Below are 24605 nucleotides of genomic sequence, written 5' to 3'. Positions count from 1 at the left end.
GCTTCATAATCTCAAAGGCTAAAGGTAGCAGGAATTACTGGGTTGCGACGTATATTCTCTTACAAAATAACCAATAATTAGTAACTATCTTGACAAGATCCTCCCATTTTCGAATTAAATGACAACTAAAGAAAAGGCCCCCGATGTGAGTATTCATTAAAAGACCTGGTATCCCGAACTCCTCCACAGCTCCATAAATTCAATTTGTCCTTCACTCCTTTTAGATCATGACTTATTCCCATTACCAACCTCCCTGTTCACATAAACATCTTCGCCAAGCTCATCGCACCTCCGAGACCACCAAGTCCTCCCATGGCACTCCCAATGCCGCCCATGCCACCAAGAGGACCTTCGCTTCTATAGCTGCTTCTCTCGAATTGCATTCCCCCCTCTCGTCCGCGCCCAATGCCTGCCCCACCACCAAACATCTTATCCAGCCCACCAGGGAGTCGGATCCCAAATCTGCCCAGCAGCCCGCTCAGAGCGCCCCCCGTGACAAGCGGCATGATAACCAAGACGAAGACCTTTATGGGATTGCGTTTCATGTAGTAGAGCAAGTCGCGCAGGAGGCGGCGCAACCGCGAGTAGACGCGCTTGACAAATCCGCCTCGGGGTGAGCGTTTGTAATAAGAGGACGATCGATGTCCGCCGCCACTGCCGCCGAATCCTATGATGATATTAGTACAATTTCTGACTCGAGAGAAGAGAAGGGGGGTGGTGGTACCAAAGAAAGAAGAGCGTGAAGAGTTCCGTTTTGGATCTCCACCGAAAAAGGACGAGCGAGAGGAATTGTGTTTATGGTCCCCGCTCCCAAAAATCGAGCCAGAAGACTGGTGTCTGCTACTGCTATTGTGATGCGAATTGTGTTTGTCGTGGTGGTGGCGGGAGCCTCCAATTTCTGATCCGCCGTCAAACCAACCCATCTTTCAGAAGCTCTTAGCTATCGATATCGGCCTTTCTGGAGGGATTGATCGTCAGATTTGGGATTGTGAGGTTGGCTCAGACCAGATCTACAAACTGAGGGGAATGAGTAATAAGTAGATGCTGAGTGAAGAGAGGGGCAGAGTGGAGCTATGAGTGAAAAGTTGATGTCTTCTTGAGCTGTCTTGCAGGCTGATGGTAAGCTATGAGCTTCACCGCTATAATTGGAGGGGCTGGTGGAGAGCGCTAGATCTGGACCCCTGGGTATAGCAGCAGTGTTATGGCACGTGAAAGTCACATGCTCTGAGGTCTAGAATGTTCGGCGCTAGGCTGTTCAAGATCTAGCCCTCCGTAGCCAAGCCAAGAGATGAAGCCACAATTGCAACGCCACGGTGACGCACGAGTTTCAAAAACAAGACCCCCTCGAGACTCCCAAGTTATTATCACAGAGCAGCTTTATCCTCCTTCTACCTAGATACCCTAAACTCTTATTCAAATTCCTGCTGCGAATATAACTTCAATTCCACAACTGCAGGTCAAAGAAAGAAACCCGCAATCATGTCAGGCATCGATTACTGTAAGTGAAATAGCCTTGTTTGCCCCCCTTCAACTAGACTCAGCTCTAACAGCTTCCAGATGCCGCTCTTGGGATCACAACCAAAGCAAGCCAGCAGCAAATCAGAGATGCATATAAGAAGTCAGTATTTCCCATTATTCGCCTCCACGCACGAATGCTCCAACCCTCTAATTCCAGCAAAGCTAACGCCTCTACAGAGCAGCACTCAGGACACACCCTGACCGCGTCCCCTCCGACTCCCCAGAACGCCCCGAACGAACCCGCAAATTCCAGCTCATAAACGACGCCTACTACACGCTCTCAGACCCTACGCGCCGCCACGACTACGACGCCGCGCGCACCTACCACGGCTTCGGCAGCGGGGCCTCCACAGCATCCACAGCCTTCGATTCCGAGGAGGATATCCCGGACCCTGGGGCCGACGCCTCTGCCCCGGGTGGTTTCCCATGGTCGAGTTTTGGCTTCAAGGCGAAGAATACAGAGGAGAAGACCAAGTTTGAGAACGAGCAGTTTGGCGATGTGTTTGAAGAGATGTTGAGGGAGGAGGGTATGGCTGAGAGTGGGGGAAAGCCTACGGGTTTGTTCTGGAGTGTGGTGGGTGGTTTGAGTGGTGGTGCTATGGGCTTCATCATGGCGAATTTCCCGGGGATGGTTGCTGGTGCTGTCGCGGGCAATAGGATGGGTGCTGTGAGGGATGCGAAGGGGAAGTCAGTATATCAAGTATTTACCGATCTTCCGCAGGGGGACAAAGCAAGGCTTTTGAGCCAGCTTGCTCAGAAGGTCTTCAGTCATGCGGTCGGTATCTCGTGAATACAACGATTTGGAGTGGAAGAGAGTCGGGCTTGGATGTCGGTGCAATGGCGCTAAGGGTTTGAAATTTGGGCTAGTGAACAATATTTTTGGGCGAGAAATGAAGAACAGAACATCCATGCATGGTCGTGGTTTACGCAGCTAGATATCCAATGAAACGAAATTCACAAGAGACCCTTTCTTTAAAGTGTGAAGTGAAACGCATACAAGGCAGCAATTCTGGACCAACAACTTCAACTTCTGCAGACAGGTTGGGCAAAATGACATTCTAAGAGAGCAAAAGTCTTATAACACAATTCAATCGTAATTTCATAACGCAGTTTGATCGTTCCGTATTCACAAACAAAATAGCAAACGCACCATCTTACAGTGAAACCGGCAATCAAGGATACTCCCCGCATCGACATACTCTCAGCATCACCCACTGAGGTTGCGGAAGTCTGGTGAGAGCCAAAATCGATGAAGTCCAAGAACGCACTTACCTCACCGCCCCAAGTCCCAAATGAGCAAGCACGCATTATATATGGCTAGAGTGTCACAGCAACTCCTTCCCTCCTTCCGTTCAACAACAGCAATTGTGCAACAGCTTACCATAATTTAACACAAGGCCTCTGCAGTTCACGAACACAGAAGCTTTTAAAACAATCACGAGAAAAAGTAAAAACAGCAAGTAGTAACATTTGATCGATACCAAAGTACATTTTCAACCACCACCAGGCTCATAAAATCACCTTCCCATCAATCCATCAAACCATACAAACTCCGCACCTTAAACACGTCCACCTTCGCACCCGCCCACCTGCCTAACTTCCTCCATCACTCTATTCGCAAAATTCCCCAATCCGATTTCCACTTCCCGCCACCAGTTCCTCTCACTATGCTGCTCGAGCATGACCTCCTTTACTAGCAATCTCCCTAACCTCCTCCGTCGGTCTATTCGCAAAATTCCCCGGATTGCCATTCCCCGCCAACTCTGGCTCTGGCTCGCTCAACTGCGCAGCTCTCGCCTGCCCCCCTTTACTAGCAATCTCCCTAACCTCCTCCGTCGGCCTATTAGCAAAGTTCCCCGGATTGCCATTTCCCGCCAACTCTGGCTCTGGTTCGCCCTCGCGCAAGTGCGCTGCGCGAGCTTGTCCCCCTTTGCTGGCGATCTCGCGCACTTCTTCTGTAGGCCGGTTGGCGAAGTTTCCCGGGTTGTCGGATGTGGTGGACGCAGAGGTAGCGCCTGAGCCTTGGGAGGCATGACCGCCTTTGCTGGCGATTTCACGGACTTCTTCGGTGGGGCGGTTGGCGAAGTTGCCGGGGTTTGTGGATGCCATGTTGAATTTGGCTGATGGTTATGTGATATGATGTAGGATGAAGCTTCGTCTGTTTTTGTTGGAGAGATGTGATTTGGAATCCGTTTGTTTGAGATTATTGGAGTGCGAGGGCAGAGCGAGCAGATTTCCAGATACCCACCCAGCTTATTATATATCCATTCCCTTTCCCTGAATCATTGCCTCAGACATGTATGATATAATGCAATGCAATGCAATCTATGCGACCCTTAAAACAAGGCATCACCAGCACCACATATCCAAAATGACGACTGAATCAATATCATCCATGCAAATTCCAAGGCAGCCAACAAGGATCCCAACCAAGCAAATTCACATTCACACATTATCCGTGCCCTGCCTGCCCTATGGAAATGGTGGGAATACTTGGGAACACGATTACACGTCAGAACGCGGCCGATCTTTAGCAGCAAAGTAAACAAAACGCCATATCACGACGAATTCCCGAAATGAAACACTGGTCGATCACTTATGAGGCAGCCTAGGAAATAACGTCAGAAGCCTGAAATCAAGTTTTATATCATGCGGCGCCACCCTTTGCTGTACTTCCCCGCAATTGGCGATCCCGTCCCTGCCAATCACTTGGCGCCGGAAATGCACTCTCCTCGACGTCGTGGAAGAACAGATGATAAGGGGAATATTATTATAAGACAAGTCACAATTATGATAAACCACTTGGATTGCGAGACAAAGAAAGATCCATTAAAAAGCACTAGAATCTATATGTTGCAAACCCATGGCATGCAATGCAAAGAAACCACCCCTATCTCTTCCCCTTCCTCCTGCTACTCCAACCAACAGGTTTCCTTGCAACGACAGCTTTCTCCTTCTCCTTCTCCTCCACATACACCTGCACCCCATTCCCCAGATCATCGCTCTCGTCGTCTTCCGCATCGCTGCTGCTCTCGCTATTCGCAAGTTCGTCACGATGCGAGCTCTTTCTGCGCAGTGTGGGATCTGAGGCACTGGCTGCAGCAGGGTATTTGAATTCGGGCGGACTGCGTCGAAGAGATGAGTAGGCAATTTCGGGGCCAGAAACATTGTGCCGGCTGTATTGTTGGGGAATGGGCGGTAGCTGTACGGAAGAGGTTTGGTACACGGAGGATTGTGAAGAGACTGAGCTGCGGCGTGAGTGAGCTGGTAGCCAGCTTTGTTCGTCTGGTAAGGGACGGCGAGAGCTGCTGCTGGAAGATGAGGTGGGACGCATGCCGTCAGAGTAATGTCTATTAGAGGGCCCTGTTGGGTAGCCTAATTGTGGAGGTGGATCGCCGCGTGAATGGCCAGAGGACGCTGGTCGTTGTCGAGTAGGTGAGTTGCGAGTACCTTGTGGAGGATATTGGCCAATTGGAGCATAAGTAAGTCCGTCAGGTCCAGCAACCAACATTCCAGGAGGATTTGCGGCTGCGGGAGGATGTGGTTGAATCTCTTCCAATCTTTTGGATTTTCCCTTCCGGCTGCTTGGTTGTGCAATAGGCACCGTGATGAGGTTTCGGTCACGATCACTTCGCCGTCTCTTTTCACTCCCACTTCCACCACTTGAACCACTGCCTTTCCTATTTCTAGTCGTTGCTGCTGCCTGCATCCTCTTTCGTCTTTTCTCCAATGCATCCAGTTCATCTTGATTAAGTTTCACCTCCCTTTTCCCCTTTGCCTGTGCGCGCCGAATCCGAGCAAGCGCAGACTGTACAAGCGCCTCCTCCTTATCGCGCAAAGCAATCTGCAATGCATCTGTTCCCTCCACCTCGGATATTCCCGAATCAGAAGAAGACTCCTCAGTGTCATAAGTATAACTCTTTCGCGCCCTAGAAGACGAGGACAAATCTATCCCCGTGAAATGAAGTGGATCGCTAGCAAATCGTTTTTTCTCAAAATTTAACCCAACGCCTTGTGTATCTGTATCGTCACTATCGAGCTCCTCCACGCGGACCTCGTTCTGCCACATCGCCTGCTCCCGCTCCCACTGCTTTCTCTGCTTGCTCCCCTTCGCCCCTGGTGGTCTTCCCCATGGGGGCACAGATTTGGGAGATCGCGGCCGACCACCTAGACCGCCTCCCCAGAAAAAGCCTCATCGATTGGTTTGTCCATGAATGAGGCATGTCCTAGAATGCTGACTCCGCTTGCGCCGATGAGCCATAAAATTGTTGAAATTGGTGAGGCAAAGATGCCGAGAGGTACTGCCACGACGAGGAGCGCAGTGTAGAGTTGCGACGAAGTCGCGCGAACGAATCCCACGTCCAGATCGTTGCCTTCCAGCTTACCGATTCCCCACATGCCACCAACGACAAGGATGATGACGAACAGGAGCAGCCAGTTTGTGAGTAAGCTGTAGATACTCAACATAACGAAGACGACGGCATAGTTGCTGGAGTAATGGCCGAGGTTGTAGTTGACTCTTGATTGGACTTCGCTGAAGTTGGAGGGCTTTGAGAGCCTCTTCAGGTCGAGGAACTCGGAGATGGGTTTGAGGTTGGCAAATCTTCCAGTGATGGACTGCGATCGTACACTGGCAAACTTATCGGACAGGTTCAGGCGTGACGTGAGCACGTCGATGGGGATCTGTAGCCCGCTCATCGCGTTGAGGTTGTGTAGAGTTTTGAGGAAGGGTGTCGAGGTTAATATAATACCAATTGAGGAGATGTTGGCAGTGTGAATCTGGCAGGTTCACGTCGGGTTTGGCTGGGTGTGGTGAATTGCAGTTGGGGTTGGAAGGTACGAAGGTGTTATTGTACTTTTTAGTTTCGAGATCTGTTCAAAGTGAAAAAGGATTCCGTCAGCTCTCTCGTCACCAGTACCTAGGCAGCTTAAATACAGGTAGGCAACTCACCTCGTATCACTCTTGGTGACGAAGAGGCGTGATGCTTTTGGGGGCGCAGAGAGGTAATAAACTAGATTATTCGGACTGCTGAAGTGATTTTCGAAATAATTGGCGAGATCTCATCTCATGGCTCAGGGGGTGAGCTCAATCTTCCGCGTACCCCTGCGGAAAGGGAAAAGCGCCTTAAATTAGAAAGCTCAGGATTGTGGCCATCGGCATCGGCATAGTAGGGCGTAGGTCAAAGGCGGCGTGAGATCCGAAACCTCTGCTCTTCTCCTCGGCCAGAATAAGGTCAAGCAGGCGACGGGGAAAATAGAGATGGAGATTGTGTGCGTCGGCCGCACTTGCTTATATCTTGTATCTGGGCCTGCGGTTCATGGCTGCCATAGGTAGTGGTAGATACCTACCTAAGCAAAGCATGAATTAACAAGCAAGCCCACTGCTGCTGCATCGACTTCCCTTTCCCCTCCTTTAGCCAAGTGGAGGCAACGCCATCCAGTGGAAACAGCGAGGCCACTTGCCCCTAACCGATGCACGACTGAACGCTACTACTGTGCTGTCTGTACCGTAAGCGGGTCTACCCCTTGTAATCCACAGGACAGGAACTGCTTAATTAAAAAAAAGTTGCCCTTCTCGCAAGAAGACACATCACCAGCTGCAAAGTCTCCTCCACTGCCAGCGATACCACCTACAGCCATGAGGGTATCCTTCTTTACCGTGGCCGTACTGGCTACCTTGATTGCCGTGGTTGCAGCATGGAGCAAAGAAGGTCAGTTGCCGTTTGACAATTCATTTCTTGCTGCCCAAACCCCAAACTAACCACAGTTCATACCCCAGACCAAGAAATCTTCCGTCTACGAGATGAAGTCGAGACCTCTGAAGGACCCGGCATCTCCTTCTACGATTTCCTAGATATCACTCCCTCTGCGAACCAAGACGAAATCAACAAAGCCTACCGCAAGAAGTCGCGTCTTCTTCACCCCGATAAAGTCAAGCAACAATTCATTGCTGAGAAATCTACTGGCAAGGACAAACCCAAAGGCAAGAAGCCAGGCGTTCATGTCTCCAAAGGCCCATCCAAAACAGAGATTGCCACCGCAGCCAAAGCAGCTAGCGACCGATTTGCGCGCCTGGGTATAGTGACTAACATTCTTCGAGGCTCTGGCAGAGAGCGCTACGATCACTTCCTCAGCAATGGCTTCCCCAAGTGGAAGGGTACCGGTTACTACTATGCGCGCTTCAGACCTGGTCTTGGCATGGTGTTGACTGGCTTGTTTATTACTGTTGGTGGAGGTGGACATTGGCTTGCGCTTTACATGAGCTGGAAGAGACAGCAGGAGTTTGTGGGGAGATATATCAGATTCGCGAGACATGCTGCTTGGGGTGATAATTTGAACATTCCTGGATTGGATGGCACCTCGACACCGCCCGTCTCAACTGCCGCAGATCATTCGGATCCTTCTGCTCAACCCATCAACAGAAGACAGAGGAGGATGCAGGAGAAGGATGCTAAGAAGGACAACAAATCCGAGAAGAAAACCAAGGGCATCAAGGCTGCGAAGGCATCACCTGCTGCTACACCTCCTGTTGGCGCCACTGGACCTAGGAAGCGTGTTGTGGCTGAGAACGGAAAGATTCTTGTCGTTGACTCAGCTGGAAACGTGTACCTCGAGCAGGCAAATGAAGATGGCCAGGCCCAAGAGTACTTACTCGACGTATGTTTTTCCCATTCCCTCTCAAATATATAACTAACTCGTTCTAGCCCAACGAACTCGAAAGGCCAACAATCAAAGATACAGCTCTCATCCGTGTCCCCCTCTGGGCTTTCGACCGCATCGCCGGCAAATTTCTACGCAAGGCACCTACTTTTGCCGAGGACGATGAAAAGGAAGAGGAAGTGGTTGAGTCCAGCAGCTCTGGTGCTGATGATTTCGAGGTCTTGGAGAAGGTCAAGACAACTGCGCAGAATGGAACTGGAAAGGCGACAAAGAGGAGTAAGAAGACTGCTCGTGGTCGGTAGATGCTTTGAAGGAGTCTATTTTTGTAGGATAGATGTGTTCAAAAATGGTGTAGTATAGACAAAAGCTGGAATCGGAAAACTCGCCTGGTGTATTGCGGATACAGTTACCTTATGTTAGTCTACCCCAGTGGTACAGCACAAGCTACAGAGACATTCTGAGTTTACTCGTCGCGCCGTCTTTGTATCTGCATTTGTCTGTGTTTTAGCAATTGAGCTACCGGTACATTCATTCATTACATTCACGCTAGACAGTAATACCTACCTCCCCTTGATATCTAATGGTGAAACGGAAAGAGAGGTGCAGGTGGATCTGTTCTCAGAGGTATCTGGAGATCTGGGATTCTACAGTATACTATGTTTTGAATCTACCTATATGTCTGTATACCAGTATCCATCTAGCAGCAATTCAAAGTAGTGTTCGTGATTCATTTCATTCATCAGGAGGTATATGGATGGACCAGCTTGAGTAATAAGATAAGATATACCAGCTCTTCCTTATGATTACAATTTACTTTTCGTCTCCCCCTTGGTAAACTCAACCCTATTCCTACAAACCCCCACGCCCTCCAGGGCAACCTCAACCACATCCCCATCTCTCAACCATACCTGCGGGTTCCTCCCCATGCCCACTCCCTGCGGCGTGCCCGTAAAGATCAAATCCCCCGGCAGTAACGTCGTGCCCTGACTCAAAAACGCAATCGTCTTCGCGACGCCGAAAATCATATCTCTGGTATTGCTGCGCTGTACCGTCTTGCCATTAAGCCTAGTGCTTATCTCGAGATTCTGGGGATCGGGGATGAGAGACGTGGACACGATGCCCGGGCCGTAGGGAGCCCAGGCGTCGAAGCCCTTGCCCAGAGACCATTGCCCGCCGCCGTGCTTCAGCTGCCAGTCGCGGTGCGAGACGTCGTTGCCGATGGCGTAGCCGAGGACGTGGGATAGGGCGCTGGATTCGGGGACGTTGGAGCACGTGCGCCCGATTATGGCGACGAGTTCGCATTCGTAGTCTAGGCCGGTACCGAGTTGGGCGAGCGGGTGGATGGGGATTGGGTCGGTGGGGCCGGAGAGGGAGGTTATGGGTTTGTACTTTTTGGCGGTGGATGATGTTAGTATATATGTGTTTGAGGGGAATGAATGGATGGGAGAGGGGGGAGCTTACGAATAATATGGGGAATTTGGGGATTGGCATGTTGGACTGTTTTATTATATGGTCAGGATTGATCTTGGGAACTACGAAATGAAATGAATACCTCTTTAGCATGTTGCTCGTAGTTCAACCCTAAACACCGCACTGTCTTTACATCCTCGAATGCAAGCGGGGCGAGGAGCTTTCGTATATCAGCTACTTGATCCGTAACGTCATGTTTGCCGAATATCTCTCCGCGTATAATTTTAGCTTGTGTCGCCTTTGCGATATCAACTGTGCCGTGGGGCAGGATGGCATCGCCATAGTAGGTTCGGCCGTCTTTAGCTAGGAAGCGGATGAGTCGCTGTCATGAGGTTGTTAGTTGGAGCACAATAGAGAGGGATGTAACATACAGAGAATGAGGGCATTATTCTCAGTATCATAGGACATATATCAAAAGGGTTTTCAAAGTGAAAGAAGTCAATGATTGAGATGAAAGAGCTCGAAGGATGTTCCGGTCGTCGGATCGCCCCGCATACCCCACCTTTTGATAGCTACCCCTGTTACTATTCCACATGTTTTGCTATTTCCGCATTGAGAGATTTAGGTGTTTATATATTTCCTCGTGCATATCTTGAACCGAACAGTACTTCTCTATTCACCTTCTCTTACAGCTGGCTTTGAAGCGCAATTTGAAGGAGTAGTGCGAATGGAAAGAATGTTGGATATAATAATAGAGAGTTGAACAGCTTTGTATCGGAATTTAGACCTGGCATAGAGCATCTTAGCGTTGAACAAAGTTGAGTACTACAGCTTTACACCCAATCTCAACTTTACGTCCCGCGAAATGAGGCTTTCCAATCATTCAACTTGAGATCATCACAGTACAGCCGCGAAGAGTCCAGGCTTCGAAAACAAGGCCAAGTGCAGATATGGGAGATCGAAACCTACCTAGGTACTGTACGTTTTGTTCCTCAAACACCCGACTAAAGGAATCGAGTGGTCAGGTCCCGCCTAGGTAAACTCCACCACCTGTATAAATACTTTTCCTTAGGTATAGATAGGTATATATTATAGGAGATGTGTTGTTGTGCTGTGTTGTCGGAGTTCAATTATGGGGAGCTTTGACCTCGGAACACCTTCCGCTCTTGAAAACCTAACATCACAAAACTCATCATTGTCCTCTCTTCCTTAATTGAACCCACAAGCATCGAAGGACAACATTTGCAATGAAGCATTCGGGACTCCAAAGAGAAGTCTTATCCCTATACCGAACATGTCTTCGAGAAAGCAGGAAAAAGCCAGCCGTGAGTCTACAATGTACAGCTTGAAGCTTTCATCTAAATAATCGGCATAGAACACGAGACTGCATTTCGAGTCGTATGCGAGGTAAGTTGTGCAATTCGCTCCGTTGAATTTCTAGTTCTCTTTAGAGCATCTGCTAATTCTTTGGGAGCAGGACCGAATTCGAAAAGAGCATTGGCCTGGACAAGAAAGATTTTGGTGCCATAGAATACCTTCTCCGCAAAGGCCGGAGACAGGTGGACATGTATTCTGCTCCAGGAATTAGAGATATTCAATAAAGAAAGCTCGATGTGACGCCATAAAACATGCTCGAGGACAGGAGGCAAGTCAGGAAGGTACGACCAGACGGCGTCCTTATTACATATTCCACGCGACAAGAACAACTCTACTCCATCATCCTAGACATGCATCCTTACCGGGCATCCACACGATGCCCGACCTGAATATTCATTGGAAGGGCCATCCTCATCATCATCTGCCGCGAATTTATCACGTTCCATCAAGTCGTCGCGCTTCTGCGCGTAGTCGAAGTATCTCTCAGGCTCGACCTTCCCTCGGAAACCGGAAAAGGGACTTCTTTCGGGTTCGACGACATAGACCCCTTAGCCGGCGGACTTCTCGTTCCTCCTCTGCTACTCTACAGGCTCGAAGGCGTGTCTCTCTTAGAGCTCGGCACAAGATACAAGCTTTTGGTTGGAATACAGACCTCGCCGGACAAGAAAATACGGAAAGGAGTACTTCGACAATTAGGGCTGGGCCAGGATCCAACCAGTTTTCGATCCCGCAGGACACCATCACAGGTATAACTATTACGGAGAGCACAGACGGTGCTGGCAGTTGGACCACCAGAACACATAAACATCACCGAAAGAATTATTCCCGCTTGAAGCCAGTTACCGAGGTTCCCGTGTACTGGACGACGTCCAAGCAAACACAGGGAGGGAAGAAGCCTTTGACTAGCTCAAACCAAAATCTCTCTCCTGTGGAGAGTTGCGAGTCTTGTGATGGTGAACCCGTAGGAGTAAAACAGACTCTTGATACCATTGATCCGAAGAGCTCCACTGAAACTCGAAGCAAGTATAAGCCAGCTCAAGCAAGATTGGTTGCAGCTACTCGTCATTCCACAGATAAGCCTGTAGTAGCTATAAAGGAGAACAAGCCGCCGAACCTGGAGGATCCCGCCTTCTGGGAGACCGTCAATACTCTCGCATCGCAAGTCAAGGAGTCTGGATGCATAACTCCATCAATCAAATCTATTATACAATCCCTTAGCTCGGACACAGTATCACGTACTCCAAGCCAGAAGGAAGCTATAAGGAAGTTCACGAAAGAAATTAACCTTTACTTGCAAACTGCTCGTGCAAATCCAAAGCAATCGCTCACTGCATCTCCATCTGCTACAACCATTTCAGCAAACACCATTGTGGAGCTGAAGCCATTCCACGCCGAGTTCAAGGCTGCTGGCCTCGCTGTCACTTCCGCACAACAGAGAAGAATGCCTCCAAATAAGCCGACCACAGTTCAATCTCCACTCACACCTCCCAAAGATGACAAATGGGTTCGGAGAAAGTCAGGGGAGAAAGCTAGAAAACCATTACACAGTAACCAAGATCACTCTAGCGCTTCTACGAGTGCTGAAAGCACAGTCGTCACTTATACCCCTTTTCACGAAAACCCCTATGCTCAACATCAAAGGGAGAGAATAGCGAAACACTCTTCATCTGAATTTGCAGAAATCGGCTCTACGCCTCCTCGTGAGATCTACGCTTCACCTTCACGGCCAGCCCCTTCAGCTCCTCCAGCTACCAAGACACCCCAAAGGAAGCCTCTCCCATGGCTTCAAAAGACGGACCAACCAATCGAAGAACCAATCTTCGTGACTGGTCCCAGCAAGGCGCTATTAGAGAGAACGGCGGCTAGAGAAAAGGGCAAGCAGAAGGCTGATCGTGAGTACTCCATAATCTTTTAAAGACGACACAACACTCACGGTTAGCAGCATCACCGGAGATACCTCAGCGTCCAACAGGGGTTACATGGACAGATACAAGATACATCCGTGAGAAGACTGCGGCTAATACTTCTCTCCAAAAGCGCGCCCAGGATTCAGACATGGCCGCACAGACCGAGCCAAAAACCTCCCTTACAGCTGAACCAAGTGATGTGGTCGACGACTCAAATATCGCAATACAAACCCTAGCAGGCGAGGAGCAGTCGCAGGCTCACGGCACGGAAAGTGCGAATGATGTGCAAGGTCCCCTCACCAGTAGGCGAAGTGAGACCTTTCCTGTCGCTCCAACGCATTGTCCTGATCATTTCGATCACGAAACCCGCAAAGCCGGTAGAGAAGCCACCGCAAACAAATCTCCCAAAAGGCCACTGTTTCTCAGGTATGGAGTTGACCGAGACACACAAAGTGATGATGTTGATTCCGATGTTCCGAAGAAAGTTGCATCCCATGCTCCCCACAAAAAGTCGTCTTTCAAACCAGCTACCAAACCTGTTGAACGTGTTCAAACTCCCCAACCTTCACAACGATCGCCACCACCTCGATGCAATCAATGCTACTCTGCGCTGAGCGATGCCGCTAACGAATCAATCCAGCAGCCACGACGGTCAAATACTAAAACTGTGCCATCTCATCCCGTCGCTGAGCTAGTTGCTTCCTTTGAGCCTAAACCTAGCGAAGATAATTCAAATTACAGCACTCTTGAGGAGAGGTACTTGCGCAATATTTTAGACTATGCGGAGCAGCCACCAGTTGCGGACCCGACCAAGAGACCGTCCGCGCCTCCATTCTCATTGAAACCAAACAGGTTTCCGACACCTCCGCCACACCAGTCACCAAAACCTTCTGTTCCTCACACCACCGCTCCTCATCATCACTATTATTCCTGCGCACCAAACAAACCCATTCCTCAACAGCCACCAGTCATAATTGCTCGGCCTTTTCCAGATCCACCATCCACAGCTACGTCCGTCGATTATCGTACGAAAGATTGTCATGAGGTCACTAACACGCTCGTCTTCAAAGGCCTTCATGTCGCCACGGCTGCTGCTTGTGACGAATCCATCGATAAGTGGATCGAGGAGATTACTGGGTATGGCGTCAGAAATCTCTTGGCGGATCTGAGCAAATTTGAAGGATTGGGAACGAATACACTTGCCGATGTGGCAAAACGGGCTTCGAAGCAAAGGAGAGACTTGGCCAGAGATTGGGAGTTGGTAAGGGAGTCGAGAATGCAGGGCGGGCCCACGTCACACAATATCCAATTTGTGAAGGAGGGAGGGAATGATGGAGCTGGGGATGGGAGAGACCGCAGCGAATGGCAAGAATACGTGGATTCATTCTGTTGATGTTTCAAGGTCAAAGGAGCTGATGGAGCGAATGGATGCATTCTCAGAAGAAGAGCTTTTAATCAGTGTGGATTACAAAAAGGATTGCAAGGGTCTTGAACGAAGAAGAGAAGCAGCTGTTGGAGAATCTGTAGAACGGCTAAGTTCTTCCCGTGTACGCCAAAAACCCTATTCCTATTCTCCTTTATACAAGATTGGAAACTGGCTAGTGTAATAATGTTACATATCAAGATTCACCCACTCTCTTTCTACGACATACCTACTCTTAGTACTTACTATAAATATACCCGTGAATCGGTTCCATGGTTCAAATTAAGTCAAGTCCCGCTTAGTCCCAACATCCAACATCTAACCTCTATTATACCCATCCATCATTCTCAAATATCCTTCTTGGCTAGTAGAATCGTTGGCTGGCATAAGCACGCGCGCAACGCCGCCAGATCTGAGCCGCTTGATGTATGTAGTAGATTCATCTACTGGCTGTTAGTGTCAAGAAAGGGGTTTGTTCGTTGGGGTCGATGACTGAATGTTGCGATGAAGTGATGAAGTGATTAAAATGAGACGATCGTGTAGAGCTGGAAGGAGTAAGTAAACCGGTTTAGTAATAAGTCACACTCCTATCCTATGGTGTGCTGGTTGTGAAGGCTGTCTGTCTGGGTAGAGTGATATGTATGGTAGAGATGACTACCTATCTAGTATACTATAGGTTATATTATAGTAGTATGGAAGTATATGTCAAAATGTAGCGAGGGGGTGTAGGTGATATGATATTGAAGTGAATATGATGAGTCATATATAGTGTCGTCTGCTTGTTGGATTTGAGAGATATGATGGAAGGATTTCGCTATAGGCGAACGAATGAGGGATCCGAGAAGTAGGGGAGGAGCAAGTGTTTACATAGTATTTGGGTTTACTTTGGTACTAACGAGTTCTATATGATAAAGGTTGGGTATGACAAAAGTCCTAGGGAGACAGGGAGGTTTTAATAGTAATCCACACACTGAATTGCCTGAGCCATATCTGGCAGTGCTTGAACAAGATGTCAAGAAGAAGCGTCTTATGGCGGCGACTGGACTAGAATTGTCCTGGAGTTTGAGCGGTATTCAACAGCTGGAGCCTGTATGAAATGTTGATTTGCTTTCGTCGTGTAGTAGGGATTGATTGACAGCAGTTTGAAAATTGACCGAATGTGGGGGTGAATAAATGACCGACAGATGACAATCATGACTCAATAGAATATATGTTTTTGTGAAGCAGTGAAGTTTCTGGAATATGTCATGCTGCTATTCGCAGGCAGCCTAATGAATGTTATTCCTGCGTTACTCAACGCAATGGGAATAGTCTTTGTCTTGCTCTATTGTTATTTGCATCTAGAAGCACGGAATGAAAAGTGTCATGTATATAGAAATCTAGAGGATAGAGCAAGTCAGCGTCATGCTTCACTTGATGTGAATATCGGCCTATTTTTGAGGCCTATTTTGGGTTAAGGCCTTAAGAATGGAAGTAAGCAACTTTCCAGCTTGTATGAATAGCTTGCCAACAATGTAAACGTCCCCTCTTCAACAAGGGTATGCATGCCAAACCCAAAACAAAAGAGGGCATTTGACGAAGGATTTGGACCTCTCCATCAATCGGATCAGGACTCGGGAGTGTGCACTGTGCATGCAACATCGATTGCCGATTGGAGATTTCTAATGACAGCTGTATGCTCCCGTGAAGTTGCAGGAGCATGTACATGTACTGCATGTGACCTCCACGAACGCCTACATGGAGTGTGGATAGTTGCTGAACCTGTTTATTCGAAACCTTTTTACACACATCGCAAGCTCCGTCACTGTTCGTCTTTCGTGCAGTGGGAAAGGTACGTTGTTCTAGCCAAGTTGGTGGGAGAAAAGGGAGAATATTTCATTGGATCGAAGAGTTGGAGCTAACGTACCATATTGGTCATTTCCAGCTGCTCATATTAACTGCCTCATGTCACGTTGCCAGCGAAGTACTTACCGTATACATATTTCCGCGGTCTGCTAGCATTGGATGAGCCGGATCCATGGCCAGGCTGACTTTGGGCAGCGGGCGGAAGGCAGCGGTGATTCCGAAGGGGTGGTCATGGAAATCTCAGTGGCCAGTGGTTGGTATATCTCGAAGGATATACCGGCAACTAGGGCCAGATGTTCGTGGCGTGCTGAGGGACCACGATACGAAGGCAACTGGATGAGGACGTGGAAGAAAGGGACGCTTCGATACCGTGATTGGTCTGAATGCTTTGAAGCTTGTGCAGATTCTTACTCGAATAACTTTGGAAATGTATCAAGTGATTGATGAATTACTAATTCCATGTGAAAAATAGAGCCGAAGCTGCAATGTCTTAGCAGATATAGCGGGGATAGAGGCTTAAAAAGAGTGAAGTAAGCTGAGCGAATGAAAAGGGTGGTATGAATATGAAGTTCTGATTGGATGGCTGGAATGGCGCTTGTGAGATGTATGCCACTAAATATCGGTGTGAGAGGTTCACGGCGGTTGATTGATGAGGTTTCAGAGCTGCTGCTGGATAAATCGAACTATGACTTTGACTTTGGGCTTTTGCCGGAAATTACGAGTAGCTGTTCTGAAGAAGGCCTGTAACATTTCTTTGCGATGGATGGTAATATCTAGATGGGGGGGCGGTTTGATAGCCTTTCGGCGGAAGCGAGGAGGCATCTTTCTTGTCGAATGCTTGTTGTCGCCTGTCGTCTAAATAAAGAAGGAAGATACGTACCTAGGTACCTCATGATTTATCCAAAATTACGCCGGATCCTTTGCAGACGTCGTCACGTACACGTACATATCTATTTCTATTTTGCACTTGCCGAGTTCTTGTTTCAACGTCAACTCGCTTGTCGACTCAGGGGTTGAAGCAACATCTCCAATGAGCGTCTGTGGGGTTTCAGGGGTAATTCCACACTGCGGCAAGCATCTCCCTTAATCATAAGTATGTACAGGCCCTGCACATCACACCGCTATTCTTGAAGCATCTCCAGACCCCACCACAGCGCCTGCTGTGAAGATGCGTGTGGTGGTCGGGAATTTGGATCGTCCATGTGCGGAACGGCAGCTGGGAAAGCGGCTAGGTAGCTTGAGGTAGTCAGTGAGTGTGGCAGCTATTCAATTAACCCCAGCTTTTGAAAGAGAAGGCCGGGCATAAAAAATGCTAGTATTTGTTGTACCTCCGTATCTCCAATATCAAACTTTTATAGAAGTTACAGTAGAGATCAAATACAGCAGAAAAATATACTTCGGCTCGGACTTTTGTCAGGAGCACGAGCACGAGCACGAGCATGTGGTGGCTTGTTTCGAGGATGTTTCCACAAGCGCTCTGCCAAGTACAGCTGTATACGAAGTACTGTAACATTAGTCTTTTTGGAGTACAGGATTTTAAATATCCTGCTCACGTATAGCAACAAAAGATTAATCCCTATATCAAATGCATGAAGTCTATGGTTGTCTTTGTTCCTCGAGGCCAAATGGGATATCCGAGACACCTAGACGCTTTGTGCAGACTCGAAAACATGTTTCACCGTTTCCTAGTATTTTCTCTTGTCAAACTTACTATTTTACCTAAAGTTTCGACAGATCTTAATTAAGCAGGAGGTCGAGGGCCTCAAAATGATATGTTGCTTTGAGGGATTAGATTGTTGAAGGAGCAATCGGTCCTTGAGTTGAGATCAAACCCGGCCGTTAATCTTTATCATTTTGGTTATCGGTTGTGTTTAAACGTTGGAGTATTTCGGCTTCCATGGTGACAGACATCCCACGACATACCACCAGTACCTGCAGAGGTATTGATAAGTGTCCTGCAGTATGCAGATAGCCATATACCTGCTGCAGTGAACCTATTTCAATTCGAGTACTGTGGAGGTACGACAGCTCGAAGGACATTGGTGTCATTAAAGTAGTGTATAAGTAGTTTTTCGAAATATCCCGCCGTGCCTCTTCACATTCGCCAGAACGATACCTTAGTAGTTAAGAGTGCGCTATGGCGTCTGCTACCACCAATCAACCGTTATTAGATTTTAGATTTTAGATTACCATTAGTTCTGACAGCTGCAGATGGCCAAAAGGAAAAGACACGAGGCTGATACGTGGGCACGGAGAACTCCAGTTACTGTACCGGTATTATATCAACAAATCGGAACGGACATGTAGCGCCTCTTTATAGTAAAGAATCAAAACATCAAGAGAAAGGCAAACTTCAGTATAGAGCTCTACCTGCTTCGGTATTTTAGACAAAGAGATCGAGGCTTAAGTGTTGATTAGATAGCCTTGCCTTGCTACTGTACTGTAAGCATTTGCCCCGGTTCACTCCCTCTTTTAGACCGCCGCGTCGCCGCCATACTTTGTGTACTCGAGCCTCAAGTAATCTCCCCAGATGCTGGTTGCTACCACGGGCCACGGGCCACAGAAAATAAATAATTCCCAACTCCACCTCCGCCCTCACCTCCATTGACCTTGGCCTGCATTCAATCACTGCCTTAATATGCTATACAGCGCACGAGTTATGGCTGACGTGAGGTGTGCTACCTTTTAATTCTCTGGACTGTACATACTGTACCTGCAAGAATACTACCTTATATTACCGTACATACCTGAATCGGGTAAGTACAGTCAACGGTCACCCCAGCATATCACGATACCCAAGAACCCAAGAAAGGAATCACTTGCCCACGCACCTCCCTACTGAGTCCTTTCACCAACCCCCGCTCCTTGCTTGTCTCTACTGCACAGTACAGTACAGTATTCTATTATTGCAGCGCTCGATCCGTGTTCGAGATTTGCGCCTGAACGGCCCTCCGCGAATGTGCGACGTTAATCAGGAGTACCCAAGCAACTTCGAAACCCACCCCCCAACCCAGCAAGCAACGCCCAGCACCACAGCAGCTGTCCAGATTTGTCCTCAAGCGCCACCACATCTGCATCCACAGCGCGTCTCTTACAGTACTCCACCTTGCTCTCCCTGGCAAACCCGGAGCCTGTCTGCCCGGATGCCAACCAATTGATGCGCGAGCCTGTTTTCCCTGCCTGCATACATATCAGAAGTGTAGTCTCAGCCCGCGGGCAATGTCGCATCATCTCGCCCAAGATGTCCAGCAGCAGCAGCAGTTTACTTCTCAGGACAGCCCCACTATAGGGCGCCCCCAAGTCCAGTTCCCTTCTAATAATTCGTCGCCGGCGTCAGAGTCAGGGAAGAGGTACGCCATACCTTCACGCCCATTTCTGTTCTGGGTCCGATTCTGTTTGCTTACTCGATTGTTCTTACAGGTCCCGCAAGGCTGCTCCCAGTCCTTTACAAACAAGCACGACCGCTATATCTCCACCTACTAGTGCTACTCCGACTAGAACCACCTTCATCAGAACTGGCGGCGATCAGTCTGTCTCGTCGAACGACCTTCCGCAACAACCTCGATCGCCAAAGGAGCGTCTAGATGACCTTCTAGCTTCTGAGAAGAGCTTTTACAGATCCGAGGGAGAATCATCACCAGACAGAGAATCGTTTGACGAAAGCAGATCTAGGTAATTCAAGAATTAGGAAGCTTTTTGCTCAACATGCTCACTGTCAATTCTAGATACAGCAGCCCTTTGCACAATCCGAATGCTCCCTCACGAAGCGTATCTGATCCTGTCTTGATCCCCAACTCCCCAGGTGGTTCCCCGTCGAGCACGCGACCCCCAATCGCCGCTACGGCTCCTCAACATCGTATCGATATGGCTAGGGCACCTCCCCGCACGTCTTCAATAGACTCTGCGATATCATCATTATCTGGTGGACATTCACATAAAGGCTCCCAGGATCAAAACGGGGCAGGCTCTCCGGACATTGCACACCTAATACACGCAGCAGGGTCTCCAGAAGCTGTAATACAATATCTTCTGAAGGAGAAACAGTCTCAAACGGCACAGAATACTCAATTATGGCGTTTGGTAGACAAGCAACGGGCTATGATCCTAGGACTGAATAAGGACCTTGAACGAGCCCTGAAGGATAAAGAACGATATCGGAAGAAACTAAAAGATAGTCTTGGCCAGATCTCAAATCCTTCGCCGGTCGATTCAAATAATGGAATTTCATCTGATGCAGGATCTACAACATCAGATCCTCCAGGGGCTGTGAAGACGTCTAAGCCTAGCCGTGTCGAGACTCTTGTTTCTGCAGGTTTGAGGAATACACCCGAGCAAGAGGATTCCCAACACTCGCCCATAGACGTTGCCCTGGCGCCATATCCGATCACTCCACCTTCAGTCCAGCACCAAGTAAACTTGCCAGTGCTGTCCAATATGGTCGAAGCCGAGCATAGAATGCCATCACCAACACAGCACGCCTTCCAGCAATATAACCCTGATGCACCCGTGGCAGGATTTGAAGCAGGTCAACAACAGAGAAAGCAGACTGACATTGCACGTGAGGTGCCCTACAATGCTTCCCTTCCGCCGTCGAGGAGCCTCCCATCAAACCCACCGAAAGGCCCTCCACCTAATGCCCCACCCCCAAGAGCTCCAATATCGAGTCAAACTCCATCCCTAGCCCTTATTGAGCCTTCTCCCAATCCTGACGAGGGCCTACGGATGTTCCCTGCGCCTCCCCGCAAGGCACCTCCTGCACCTCTTAATCTAGGAAAACAGAATAATCCGAGTTCCCACCTCCGCCAGGCCTCTGGTGCCGATGATGATTCCGATTCAGACTATGATGATATTTTGGAGGTGGATGACATACCTGCATTCCCTGAACGCGGCCGACGGAAAACAAGGGAAGAAGATGATAGAGAGCGTGAAATCGCTGCTATGAAAGAAGCTGAAATTCGGAGCCTTTCGAAAAAGAGTGCCCAAGGCAGCGTGAAAAGTGCGCCGAAATCAAAGCCAGCGACTCCCAAAGAAGGTGCATTTCTAGTCTCAGCAGACCCTATGCCCATAAGTCCCCGGCAAACTGTACCGATTTCGCCACCTGACGCACGATCGCGGCATTTGTCTCCGTCTGAATCTAATACTGGTTCTCTGGCCGGGATGCTCAGTGAAGTATCTGGCGTTATGTCACCACCCTTGATGAGTCCAGGACTTCCTCTAAGCCCTAGGCCAATGGATAGAGGTATGAGTTCACCATTGCCTCGGAACCCTTCGAACCACTCATCAATGGCTTCGCCTCCATTGTCTCCGCGTGGTATGGGCGCATTTCCTGGTGCAGTTCCCCTTTCCCCAAGAGCTCCCCGACAGCCGATCCCGTTGCCACCCAACACACCAATTTCAATAGCATCACCTGGGCATCCAAAGAGTGAGCCGTTGCAGCTCGTGTCTCCAAAGCCTCTGACGATTGCCAAAAAGGAAGCAGCTTCTGATGGGAGCCAGAATGAGGAGATCAATACTAGTCCCTCTATATTCCGAGGACTGGTCACTGAGGAATTCCCTGATTTGTTACTGCCACCTAATGCCCTTCCATCTATAGATGTCAAGGTTGCCTCCTCTCGTCTAAAACCATCCAGATCCAGTCTGATGTTTCCTAAGAACTTCGAAGAAGATCCCGTTTTCACACTTGCAGTTTTTTCAAGGTCCAATGGCCAGGAGCTCTGGAGGGTAGAGAAAGATTCAGCATCGCTTGGCCGACTTGACCAGTCTTTGAAGCAGTCTTCCGCGTTCACGGTACAAACTCCCGAGAAGTCGCTATTCAGTGGCCATTCTCCTGCCAAGGTCGATGCAAGACGAGCTGCTCTGGACAAATATTGTGACGATATCTTGAACACGCCGATGGACACCGAGTCAGCACTGCAAATATGCAAATATCTGTCAACTAATACTGTGTCAACGCACTCGGAGGATACATCCCCTGACTCAGCCACTGAGAGCCCTGTCAAGACCGGCCCAGGCGGTAGGCCTCTGAAAAATGGGTACCTGACCAAGAGAGGCAAGAACTTTGGTGGATGGAAGGCTCGATTCTTTGTCCTAGACGGCCCCGTGTTCAAGTATTATGAGTCCCCAGGTGGACCCCATCTCGGGACGATCAAACTCCAGAACGCCCAGATTGGCAAGCAGCAGCAACACCCAGATAATCAATCACCGTCACGTGGCGACGTTGATGATGTGGAGAATCAGTATCGACATGCGTTCCTGATTCTTGAACCCAAGAGGAAGGACTCATCCAGTCTCGTAAGACACGTTCTATGCGCCGAAAGCGATTTAGAGCGGGACCAGTGGGTTGAGGCTTTGCTCCAGTACGTCGATTACAAGGATTCGGAAGACGAGGAGCATCCACCCCGTGATCATGCTCGGACCAGTTCTGGGGGGTCAAACCACATAAGTGGCAAGAAGTCGAAAAAGAAGATGTACGCACCAGATAGGAGCCAGACTCTCCCTGAGCTTAATGATGACAGCTTGCGTGGGATCAGCTATGAGAACACAAAGCAAGGTAGCATTCCACACGGGGTGAAATCAAAGAACTCGCAAACACCTTCTCCACCAACGCATGGTCACGAACGAGATCCGATGTCTCAAGTGCCGCAGTCGAAGAGCATTTCTGCTCCAAAGAATGCCCAGGTAATTCAGGATGCAGGGCTTTGGGGAAACAAGCAGAATATGTTAGCCCCTTCTGCCGCAGATGAAAAAAAGCAAAGGAAGAGAAGCTTTTTCGGATTTGGATCGAAGCCTCGAGTCTCCACGGACTCCCAAGAAGCGAACGGTGATTCGCCCACCAACCTATCACAAATGGCTTTTGAACAGCATGGACCTATCCGACCCGTGTTTGGTTCACCTCTGGGAGAGGCCGTGAGGTATAACCATCCTGCTGACGTCAATATTGAATTACCAGCTGTAGTCTATCGATGTATCGAGTATCTAGACGCAAAGAATGCTGCTGGTGAGGAGGGCATTTTCAGATTAAGCGGCTCAAATGTGGTCATTAAGCAGCTCCGCGAGCGTTTCAACACGGAAGGCGATCTCAACCTAATCACGGATGATCAGTATTACGACATCCACGCAGTTGCATCGCTGTTGAAACTATACCTCAGAGAGCTGCCCACAACAATTTTGACCAGGGAACTTCATCTCGAATTCTTAGCGGTCACGGAGTTGTATGATGTGAATGAGAAGATCAGCGCATTGAATGGGCTCGTATTCAGATTACCTCGCGCAAATAATGCACTTCTACGCTATTTGTCTGGTTTCCTCATCAACATTATCAATCATTCCGATACCAACAAGATGACGGTTCGTAATGTCGGTATTGTTTTCTCTCCGACACTCAATATCCCCGCTCCTGTTTTTGCACTTTTCCTGCAGCAGTATGAAGGCATTTTCGGCGAGGACCCTTCCAATCATGCCGGATCCCCTGTCGAAGTTACCGTATCTGCCCCGCCATTGACACCCGAAGACATTCGCTCTCCTCGTCGACAGAAGTTCCAGGATCTTCCAACGCCATCCTACGACCAGCAGTCTTTCCCACAACCTCAACAAGCTCCTCCGTCATTTCCTTCCTCAAACGCAAAACAGTACACATCACAACAGCAGCAGTCTGGATATGATACCGGGTTTACACCTCTCCAGCCATCATATGAGCCACAACTGCAACAACTTAGCAGCTTTCCGACTATGGCCGGGCCGGAGTATGGCAGAAACACACCCCCTACCTTAGCAGGTCCAGCGTATGATCAATTTGGCGGTGGCATGGAAGCTCACAGGCAATATCAAACGCAAGGTGCGCAGTCTTCGCAGGGAACCAAAACCAAGCGAAGAGAGAGTAGTATGTTTGGAATGGGAAACGTTCTTGGGCAACGAAAGCCTAGCAGTAACAGCACGAATCAGAATCAAAACGGGCGTAAGTTACCCCTACCTCTCGAGATAATTGACCACCCTTGCTAAAAAGATAAAATAGGTCTCGTAGAAGATGAATCCTTCTTTGAGTAAAAGCCATGGTCACGATACACACCAAATACAACCCCAGAACCGCTTCGCCGGTGCTCAGAGACGGCTTTGGACTGGCGCCTAGCTCGTAACGATACCATCGAATATTGTAATACCTAATGAACCCTCACACCCTTATCCTTGTTCCATACATCTCCACCGCTACATATCATACCATACCATATTTTGTACATTATACATACAAGCCTGCGAATTTTCCATGTCTTTTTTTCCAACAGCAGAGGAGGTTATACCCCGGATTCGTTGCGCGTTTTTGCTGCGGGTGTTGGGAGAGCGCAGCGTGGTATATTTGAGTGAAGAGTGATTCATGTTTGCATTGTATTCTTTTTTTTTTTTGGCGATTGCATGCGTTTCGGGATGGATGTATGTATGTAAGAGGAATCATCCGGATGGAAACGAGGACT

The 24605-nt window shown here is 48.9% G+C and overlaps 8 protein-coding genes across 8 annotated transcripts; 4 read left to right on the top strand and 4 right to left on the bottom strand.

Moving 5' to 3' along the window:
- Window positions 1-257: 257 nt before the first annotated feature.
- LHYA1_G001680 (uncharacterized protein) lies at window positions 258-923 on the bottom strand (the record flags this gene model as incomplete). Its single annotated transcript, XM_031146660.1, has 2 exons — window positions 258-667; window positions 725-923. The coding sequence occupies 2 exons, from the start codon at window positions 921-923 to the stop codon at window positions 258-260; spliced, it is 609 nt and encodes a 202-aa protein (XP_031007681.1).
- Window positions 924-1479: 556 nt separating this feature from the next.
- Window positions 1480-2308, top strand: SPCC63.13 (putative J domain-containing protein; the record flags this gene model as incomplete). The annotated part of the gene is made up of 3 exons (XM_031146659.1): window positions 1480-1498; window positions 1558-1618; window positions 1696-2308. The coding sequence occupies 3 exons, from the start codon at window positions 1480-1482 to the stop codon at window positions 2306-2308; spliced, it is 693 nt and encodes a 230-aa protein (XP_031007711.1).
- Window positions 2309-3183: 875 nt separating this feature from the next.
- On the bottom strand, window positions 3184-3627 carry con-10 (Conidiation-specific protein; the record flags this gene model as incomplete). Its single annotated transcript, XM_031146658.1, has 1 exon — window positions 3184-3627. The coding sequence occupies one exon, from the start codon at window positions 3625-3627 to the stop codon at window positions 3184-3186; it is 444 nt and encodes a 147-aa protein (XP_031007744.1).
- Window positions 3628-4408: 781 nt separating this feature from the next.
- YIP3 (Prenylated Rab acceptor) lies at window positions 4409-6216 on the bottom strand (the record flags this gene model as incomplete). Its single annotated transcript, XM_031146657.1, has 2 exons — window positions 4409-5626; window positions 5692-6216. 2 exons carry the CDS (start codon window positions 6214-6216, stop codon window positions 4409-4411), a joined length of 1743 nt encoding a protein of 580 aa, XP_031007713.1.
- A 940-nt stretch (window positions 6217-7156) lies between these two features.
- LHYA1_G001676 (putative J domain-containing protein) lies at window positions 7157-8480 on the top strand (the record flags this gene model as incomplete). Its single annotated transcript, XM_031146656.1, has 3 exons — window positions 7157-7229; window positions 7286-8175; window positions 8223-8480. 3 exons carry the CDS (start codon window positions 7157-7159, stop codon window positions 8478-8480), a joined length of 1221 nt encoding a protein of 406 aa, XP_031007746.1.
- Window positions 8481-8981: 501 nt separating this feature from the next.
- On the bottom strand, window positions 8982-10034 carry fahd2_0 (Fumarylacetoacetate hydrolase domain-containing protein; the record flags this gene model as incomplete). Its single annotated transcript, XM_031146655.1, has 4 exons — window positions 8982-9566; window positions 9640-9675; window positions 9731-9970; window positions 10020-10034. The coding sequence occupies 4 exons, from the start codon at window positions 10032-10034 to the stop codon at window positions 8982-8984; spliced, it is 876 nt and encodes a 291-aa protein (XP_031007712.1).
- Window positions 10035-10835: 801 nt separating this feature from the next.
- SDH6 (Succinate dehydrogenase assembly factor 1, mitochondrial) lies at window positions 10836-11189 on the top strand (the record flags this gene model as incomplete). Its single annotated transcript, XM_031146654.1, has 3 exons — window positions 10836-10913; window positions 10964-10995; window positions 11066-11189. The coding sequence occupies 3 exons, from the start codon at window positions 10836-10838 to the stop codon at window positions 11187-11189; spliced, it is 234 nt and encodes a 77-aa protein (XP_031007745.1).
- Window positions 11190-19359: 8170 nt separating this feature from the next.
- On the top strand, window positions 19360-24183 carry rga2_1 (putative Rho-type GTPase-activating protein; the record flags this gene model as incomplete). Its single annotated transcript, XM_031146653.1, has 4 exons — window positions 19360-19490; window positions 19561-19812; window positions 19833-24094; window positions 24152-24183. The coding sequence occupies 4 exons, from the start codon at window positions 19360-19362 to the stop codon at window positions 24181-24183; spliced, it is 4677 nt and encodes a 1558-aa protein (XP_031007714.1).
- Window positions 24184-24605: the final 422 nt, after the last annotated feature.

The sequence above is a fragment of the Lachnellula hyalina genome (genome assembly GCF_007821495.1).
Source record: "Lachnellula hyalina strain CBS 185.66 chromosome Unknown contig00024, whole genome shotgun sequence".
NCBI lineage: Eukaryota > Fungi > Ascomycota > Leotiomycetes > Helotiales > Lachnaceae > Lachnellula > Lachnellula hyalina.
The sequence above is the reverse complement of the archived record's forward strand: the minus strand, read 5'-3'. Positions and strand labels throughout refer to the sequence as shown.